Source organism: Sceloporus undulatus, chromosome 2, assembly GCF_019175285.1.
Source record: "Sceloporus undulatus isolate JIND9_A2432 ecotype Alabama chromosome 2, SceUnd_v1.1, whole genome shotgun sequence".
Lineage (NCBI taxonomy): Eukaryota > Metazoa > Chordata > Lepidosauria > Squamata > Phrynosomatidae > Sceloporus > Sceloporus undulatus.
The window spans coordinates 189,036,669-189,045,768 of NC_056523.1; the positions used below are offsets into that span (position 1 = coordinate 189,036,669).

The 9,100-nt window shown below is 45.6% G+C and overlaps 1 protein-coding gene across 1 annotated transcript in view; it reads right to left on the bottom strand.

The window, feature by feature from the left end:
• The window catches only part of PLP2 (proteolipid protein 2), a 31,104-nt gene extending 26,720 nt beyond the window's left edge, over window positions 1–4,384 (bottom strand). The window contains exon 1 of the mRNA XM_042455854.1: window positions 4,204–4,384. Coding sequence (XP_042311788.1) covers window positions 4,204–4,296 — 93 coding nt within the window. The 5' untranslated portion in view covers window positions 4,297–4,384. The remainder of the gene's footprint in view (window positions 1–4,203) is intronic.
• Between the last annotated feature and the right edge of the window lie 4,716 nt (window positions 4,385–9,100).

Here is a 9,100-nt window from a genome sequence, read left to right on the forward strand (position 1 = left end):
AAGACACCCTGTCATCAACAGCGCTGCACAGGTCCTTGAAACTCAAGGCCATAGCCTCTTTAATGGACTCAATGCAGCCGTAATGTGGTCTCCCCTTTTTCCTGGTGCCTTCCACCTTCCATAACATTGCCACCATCATTGAGTCAAGTATCTAAAACCACCCAAGTCCTTTCACCACCTGAGGCAGAAAATCCACCAGGGACTTCTTCTCATCCCTGGCAGTAAAAATAACAACAACAAACATTATGCAAAGGGATCATGCAGCACATTTAAGATTAACTGAAAGATAGGGGTTGGTAGCATGTGCTTTTGTAGACATGCGCCAGAGGGTTCCTCTACACTGTACAAAAAATGCAGTTTGACACCACCTTAACTGCCATGGCTCCATCCTACAGAATCCTTGGATTTGTAACTATGTGAGGCACCAGCACTCATTCGCAGAGAAGACTAAAGACCTTGTAAAACTACAAATCCCAGAATTCTATAGGATGGAGCTATACTACTTAAAGGGGTGTCAAACTAGATTATTTATAAAGTTGTACCCTAATTCCTTAGATGCATTTGAAGGCTCAAGTAGGCTCAATTCTACTAAAGCTCATGCTATCAGTTTCTTTCAGTTAGTTTCAAAGGTGCTGCAAGATCCTTTTGCATACTGAGGAACAGCTCTCTACTAATAGTTAACAGCATTTGGAAATAAATGCTAAAGCCAGAAGCACTGCTCAGCAGAGCTACTACAGTGGTCCCTCCACATACGCTGAGGCTAGGGTTGAAGGACCCCCATGAATATGTACAAACTGCAAATTAAAAAAAACACTATTCCTTTTACCTCGGAGAACACCTCTCTAGGAATCTCCAGGTCCTTCATTGCAACTCTGTGGTCAACATCTGTCAGAATTTGATCATAGATAGAATCATGCTGGAGGACTTATAAATGTTTAGAGAAGTATTTTCTCCAGGAATGTCTAAGTTCTCCATGTCTGGCAGAGTTGCACTGGAAGACCTAGAGATTCCCAGAGAGAACATATTAATCAAAACCGCAAATAATCAAATCCATACAAGTCAAAGCCACAAATGTGGAGGGCCAACTGTACTTGTAAGAAGCAACCACCATAGGTGTGCAACTCCTTCCTCCTTCATCCCAGATGGATTTCGGGATGGATGCCACTACTCTGTATATGCTTGAAAACTCTCTTAGCACTTCCGTGGAACGCTGGTACTGAAAACTGGTTCTGTAGCTTCATGCTGGCTCACATTAAGAGTACAATCCCAAGTGGAAATATTCCAAAGCAAGTCTCACCCAGGCCAGTAAAACTGCCTCTATACTGCAGAATGAATACAGTTTGACACTGCTTTAACTGCTATGGCTCAATGCTATGTAATTCTGGGGTGTGCATTTTTGTGAGATATTTCGCCTTCTCTGTCAGAAAGCTCTGGTGCCGCTACAAATTCCAGGATTCCATGGGACAGAGCCATAGCAGTTAAAACAGTTTTAACCTGAATTAATTCTGTAGTGTAGATGCACTCTCCACTTCAGGTAATGGTCGCACAGAGCAGGAACCTCAAGCTCTAGTGCAAGGGAGATGTGACAAAGCTGGAGGGGTGCCATATTCCCTTCTCCTGAGACTCTTGTGCTTTTTAACAGCTGCGTAAAAAACTGGAATTCAACAGGTGGAGCTTCTTCTAGTGTGGGGAGTCAATGTAATGAAGCAAGCGTCACTGAATAAAGTTTTGGTTTGTCTTAGGGCCGTTCAGTGCACACACACGACACACAGAAGAGCATTGCCAGAGAATAAAAGCTAGCAATTCAAAGCATGCAAAGTGACAGGATTGCTAAACAAATAGTTGGCCCTCTATAGCCACGGATTCTTTATCCATGGATTCAAGCATCCACAGCTTGAAAATTCAAAAGAAATATTTAAATGCCAAAAAGCAAGCCATGATTTTGCCATTTTATATAAGGGACACCATTTTGCTATCCACTGTGTTTAACAGGACTTGAACATCCACGGATTTTTGGTATCTAGGGCGGTTCTGGAACCAAATAGCAATAGCAACAGCACTTTCCATTTCTATACCACTTCATAGTGAACTCAGCTCTCTGTAGGCAGTTTACAATGTGTTAACAATTGCCTGCAACAGTTACTTTAAGTGCTATAGCTCCATCCTATGGAACTACACCACCACCACCCCCGCAGCAGATACCAAAGGACCACTGTCGAACTGAATTGACAGAAGGTATGTCTCCATCCTGGGTCTCTTTTTAGTCAACTGTCTGGTAGCCACTGTGGTTGGATCCAACCAAGGGACATTCTCTTCCAGACACACACACACACACCGACCCAGCCTTGTCTGTATGTGTGTACCAAGCCAGGCAGAGTGAGTCATCCTGAGAGCTGTGTGCGCACATGGTGCAACAGGAGGGCGGGGGGGGGGGGGGGGGCGCAGCCGCACCCAAAAAACATGGCCCTGAGCAAAGACGGCATTGGCAAGGCAGGAGGCAGCTCTCCAAAACCCAAAGGACTCTAGGAAAAACAACAGCAGTCAGAGGAAATTGCACATAAACTGCATGCACCCAGTTCGTTTTCCTAAAACTGGCATTAAAAAAAGGAAAAAACCAGGAGGGATCCTGGCTCTGTGCCCAGATCCTTAGCATTCCTCTCTGCCCTCTTTCCAAGGATGGCCCCATGCACACCCCTGGCACCGCAGGGTCTTTGGAGTCTTGATTTTTCTAAAGACAATGCTGTATTGGTCTGGGGAATCTGTCTACAAAGGGATCTCGTCACACTTTTAAGAGGCATGGGGTGCATCCACACTATAGAAATCATGCAGCTTGACACCACTTTAAGTGATAGACCTCCATCCTATGTAAATTTGGGATTTGCAGTTTTATGAGGGTCAAAAACACACTGCAGAAATAATCCAGGTTGAAACCGCTTTAACTGCCCTGGCTCAGTGCTATACAATCCTGGGGTTTGTAGTCTGTTTTGGCACCAGAGCTCTCTGACAAAGAAGGCTCAGTGTCTCACAAAACTACAGTTCCTGCAGTTCCCTAACACTGTGCCAGGGCAGTTTAAGCGGTCTGAAACTGGGTTACTTCTGCAGTATGTTTTGGACCTGTGATGGTGTTTTTCTTGCTGTGTGCCTTCAAGTCAGTTCTGATTCTTGGTGAACCTATCATAGGCTTCTCTGGGGCTGAGAGAGTGTGACTCCCACCCAAGGTGGGCTTCAATAACTGATACCGTTGTTGCTGTTGGGTGCTTTCGAGTCGTCCCTGACTTATGGTGGCTCAAAGGCAGTGGACTGGGGTTTTCTTGGCAGGCTTCTTCAGAGGGGGTTCCCCTGAGGCTAAGAGGGAGTGACTCGCCCAAGGTGGGTTTCCATGGCCAAGCCGGAATTCGAACCCAGAGCCTCCAACCGCTATGTCTCTGACGCTGAGCTTTAGCGGATGCCATGAGGCAGAAAGGAACTCCATTTGACATCCCTTTCCATTGGGGGCAAAGAGACAGAAGAGTGCCAGATTATACACAACGCAAATACACAAACACAAACCCAACCAGAGGGAAGTTGAGTTTTGAGAGCCATCTTCTCTTCCAGAGTCATTCCCAAAGGAGGAGCCCCTGAAGGACTTTGGAAAGGGATTGAACTTTTCCCTCCATTTCTCTGAGGCTGCATCCACACAGCAGAAATAATCCAATCTGACACCACTTTTAACTGCCCTGGCTCTATTCTTAGAATCATGAAGTTGGAAGAGACCCCAAGGGCCATCCAGTCCAACTCCATTCTGCCATGCAGGAACTCACCCTCAAATAGAATCATATTTGGGGATCTGACAGAGGCTACTTCCGCACTGCAGAAATGCTCCAATTTAACATCGCTTTAACTGTTGTAGTACGAGGCTATGGAATGGTGGGAACTATAGTTCCCGCTCTGGGGCTACAACAAACTCATAGCAAAGAGCCAGACAACGAGTTAAAGCGGTGCCAAACCGGGTTATTCCTCCAGTGTGGATACATGAAAGCTCCTGCTGCTCCTTTCTTTCTTTCTTTCTTTCTTTCTTTCTTTCTTTCTTTCTTTCAGTGAGAGTCTCCAAAGTGCTGCAAGAGCATGCAGGATGCCCTAGCAAGGAAGCGTGGGAGTTAAAGCGGGATGAGAGCGGGTTCTTGCTGCGGTGCGGACGGAGGGAGGGGAGGGATGGCTGCTTACGATTTCGGCGCCCAGGAGGAGTCCCTTGTGGGTGCGGAGGAAGGTGCAGAACTGGCCCATGCAGCCCTTGGAGGAGTCGCTGGAGGGGTCCATGGTGGCTGGCCTCTCTGCCAAGGCAAGGCAAAGGCTGAGGTGGGGCTGGCAGGCAGGCAATCCACGCCTTGGAGGAAGGCTTGGCCCTGGCCCTCCCAGGAAAGCCTCCCAAGGAAGGAAGGAGGAGGAGGATCAGGAGGAGGAGAGGCCTGGCTTCTCCTTCCTTGCTCCAAGTCCATGGCCACTCTCCCTCCAAGAGCTCCTGCCCAACCTCCAAACCCAGACCTGGCACCTCCATCCCATCTGCCATGCAGCCTTCCTCTCTCCCTCCTTCACCTTTCCCAGCATGATCACCTTTTCCTATGGGTCCTCCCTTCTCATGATGTGACCGAAGTACGACAGCCTCCCTTTGGCCATCTTGGCTTCTTCCAGGGAGGCTTGGTCTGCTCCAAGACTCCTTGCTTTGTCTTTGGGGCCACCCTTGCAACCCAGAAGCCGAGCATCATGGAGCTTTATCACATGAGTGAGATCCTACGAGTTAAACGAGAGTTGAGTTACATTCGAATGTAAACAGAACTTGCACATTTGGAAAGTTTATCACACTAATTGCTAATCTCGATAGTGTGATAAACTCCATAGAGCTGGAAGAGACCCCAAGGGGCCATCCAATCCAGCCCCATTCTGCCATGCACCCCCAAGAGAAAGAAGTTGAAGAGAGTATGTGAACGTAGTGTTGTAGCATTGGGTGAGGAATTGGGCAAGGCCAGGGGAAGGGAGAGGAATGAAAATAAAGCAAACCAGAAGGAACAAAAGACAGAGAAAGGGCAGGAAGACTTTGGAAGGGGTAAGGAGGAAGGGGATGGTCTGTAGTGCCCCTTCGTTCAGATATAAAAATAAGATGTGCTCTTCTTCATCCAAGGACGGTTTTGTTGGGGCGGTAGGATGATAGTGATATTGCGTTTTGAGGTATGGAATTTATCTACTGTATGATGATATGGATGCATTTTATTTATTTTATATTTGTCGCATTTCCATGCTCTGCTTATTTTAATTAGATATTTTAAAACTCTTAACTACAGTATGTTTAATTCTTTTTTTAAGGGGGGATGTCGTAATGCTGTTGAAATTTTGTGTGTGTAAATTTTAATTGTTAGCCACTTTGATTGTTTTATTACAGAAAAGCAGGGCAGAAATAAAAGTTTTGTTATTTATTATTTATTATGTACTATTTTAAATTTTAAATTGTTTAATAATAATAATAATAAATTCTAATAAAAAAGTACCCCTGACAGGTGGCCATCCAGCCTCTGTATAAAGACCTCCAAAGAAGGAGACGCCACCACATTCCAGGGAAACGTGTTCCCCTGTCAAACAGGATGTTCCTCCTATTGTTGAGGTATGTACAGCGCTGTGTACATGTACAGTGCTTTAGAAATAAACTATAATAATAATAATAATAAGTGTGGGGGTGTGTGACACCATGAGATACCGCACTGGGTGACACTAACCCTAGGAATGCTACTGCTGTCAGAAGAGAACAGGGAGAAACAGAATGGTTCCCAATTGGCAAAAGGGTCAGACAAGGCTGCATCTTATCACCGTACCTGTGTAACATATATGCAGAACATATTGTAAGGAAAGCAGCCTCAAATGCAGAAGAGGGAGGAGTGGAAAGAGGAGGGAGGAATATCAGCCATTCAAGATATGAAGATGACACCATTTTCCTGAATAATAAAAGAACCCCCTGGAAGGGCACATGGCCATGGGAAAACAGGCTGCAGCCTCCAAGGAAAGCTGAAGGGGAAGAGCCCTTTGAAACATGCTGGGGCTTACTCCTGAGGCAACACAGGTGTCAAGGCATGGCTGTGGGAAAGCACTACCAATTGCCTGTGGAGCAACCATGGAGTGGTGTGGTGCTCGGAATCTTGAGTCAGCCAATCAGGAGCCAGAGACTGAACCAATCAGAGGCCGGCTGGAGCTATAAAGATTCGGTGGCAGTTGAGAAGGGGGGTTTTTTTGGAAGTCAAAGGGGGTTGGTTGAGTGAGGTTGGGAAAAGACTGGTCCTGAGGAGGGCTATAGTCTTGAAGTCCCTGAGGGGACAGGGTGTTAAAAGAGTAAATTTGATCTTTTAGACCAAGGGAAGGTCTAAAGATTGGGAAAAGGGTGGCATCTGAAATAAGAGTTGCTAGAAACCTCTACAATAGATTGATTAAGAAACAAGTTTACAACAGTTTATTATTGACAATCTGTTATTCTGTTTTGTTTATAAAATAAACTTATTTTATTGATTTATAATCAATCTGCTTGGCCTAAGTGATGAGTTTTTGAACACGCTACCAACTATATATTTGAGGCTAGACATTTGAAATTTTGTTACCTCATCATAGAGAAGAAATTTTGTTACAAGTGGCTGTACAACCCATACAGCAGAGGTCTCCAACTGAGCCCACACCCCCAGGAGGTTTGTTGTTGTCACTGCTGTTGTTGTTAACTGCCCTCAAGTCATCCTAGGCTCATGATTACCCTGTGGATTAGACATCTCCAAAAACCCCTGCCCTCCACTATTCTGCTTAGGACCTACAAAGTAAGGCCTGTGGCCTCCATGATTGAGTCGATCCATCTAGCATGTGGTCTTCCTCTCTTTCTACTTCCCTCTACTTTTACTAGCATTATAGTCAAACTACAGGAAAAGAGATTCCACCTCAACTTAGGAGGAACTTCCTGAGAGTAAGGGCTGTTAGACAGTGGAACAAACTTCTCGGAGTGTAGTAGAGTCTCCTTCCTTAGCGGTCTTTAAACAGAGGCTGGATGGCCATTTGTCAATGGGGATGCATTGATTGGGATTTCTTGCATGGCAGGGGGTTGGACCTTGTGGTCTCTTCCAACTCTGATTCTATGATTCTCTGAACAGTGGAACACACTCCCTCAGAGTCTGGTGGAGTCTCCTTCTTTGGAGGTTTTTAAACAGAGGTTAGATGGCCATCTCTTGGGGGTGCTTTTATATTGTGTCCCTGCATGGCAGAATGGGGTTGTACTGAATGGCCTTTGGAGTATCTTCCAACGTTAAGATCCTATGATTGTCTTTTCCAGTGAGTCATGCCTTCTCATGATGTAGCCAAAGTACAACAGTCACCTTGGCTTCCAGGGAGAGTTCAGGCTTGATCTGTTCCAGGACCCATTTATTTGTCTTTGGCTGTCCATGGTATCCTCAGCAGTCTTCTCCAGCATCACATCCCAGATGAATTGATTTTCTTCCTATCTGCTTTCTTCGCTGTCCAGCTCTCACATCCATACATGGTGATGGGGAATACAGCCCACCCGCCCCAACCACAGACTTCCCATCTGCAGATTTGAGCATCCACAGATGGTAATCCCCATTGGTCCTAATGGCAGCACATGCATGTGTTTGCAGCAGCAGAGCTGTGCACATGCGAGTGGCCATTAAAAACCACAGGTTTTAGGTATGACACTAAGGGCCGACTTTACAATGGTTCAGATGATTCTAACTTTAGTGCTCAGTTGTATATCTTTACTCTTTAGGGTCTTTTCTAGTTCTTTCATAGCTGCCCTTCCCATTTCTAGTCTTCTGGTTTCTTGGCTTCTGTCTCCATTATGATCAATATTTGATCCAAGGTATAGGAATACTTTAACTATTTCATTTCCTCATTTTATAGATTGAATTTATGTAGGTCCTCCATGGTCATTATTTTTGTTGTCTTTATGTTCAGCAGTAAGCCTGCCTTTATTATTATTATTATTATTATTATTAACCTTTATTTATGAAGCGCTGTAAATTTACACAGCGCTGTACATACAATCTTTTTAGTTAGACGGTTCCCTGCCCTCAGGCTTACAATCTAAAAAGACATGACACAGAAGGAGAAGGGAGTGGTGGAGGGAAAGGGTAAGAGGTCCAGCAGTTCCTCTCAACCTCCGAGGTCTGGACCAAGGCAGATGGACTGGAGGGAGGGCAAGGCTTCATAATGGATGGTTAATCATTATCCAGAGAAAATACATAATCACAAGTAGGATAATACATATACAGTACATAGGAATACAGGAAATGGATCGATAAACAGCCAACAACAGAACATCAGATAGTAAGCGACAATTATGCGATGCCTGGGAAAGCTTCTCTGAATAGGATGGTTTTCAGCTCCGTTTTGAAGCTGGTTAAAGAAGTGATGGCTCTTGCTTGTGGAGGAAGAAGGTTCCAGGAGTGAGGGGCAGCAAGTGAAAAGGGGCGAATCCGGGATGGGGCAGAGGAAATCCTGGGCTGAGACAGGAACCCTTGACTACCAGAACGGAGGGCCCTGGTGGGAAGGTGAAGAGAAAGAAGGTCTGATAAGTAAGGAGGGGCCAGTCCATGGAGGGCTTTGAATGTCGACAGCAGGAGCTTATACTGAATGCGGAAAGGGAGAGGGAGCCAGTGAAGGGATGCCAACACAGGAGAGATGTGGTCAGAGCGGTGGGTGGAAGTGATAATGCGTGCAGCTGAATGCTGGACAGAGATTAAAGGACGGAGGTGAGAAAGAGGAAGCCCAGCCAGGAGGACATTACAGTAATCAAGTCGTGAGATCACTAGGGCATGGACCAGGATCTTGGCAGTAGAGGCGGAGAGATATGGTCGGATTTTGGCAATATTGTACAAAAAGAATCTACAAGCCTTGGCTGTGGTCTGGATCTGAGGGATACACGACAGAGAAGAGTCAAAGATAAAGCCAAGACTGCGGGCTTGCTGGACTGGTTGAATGGAAATGTTGTCCACAGAGACAGAAAAGGAGTGTTGAAGGTTGGGCTTAGGAGGAAAGACAAGGCCTTTGCACTTTCTTCTTCAACTTTCCATATTAATTGTTCCAAGCC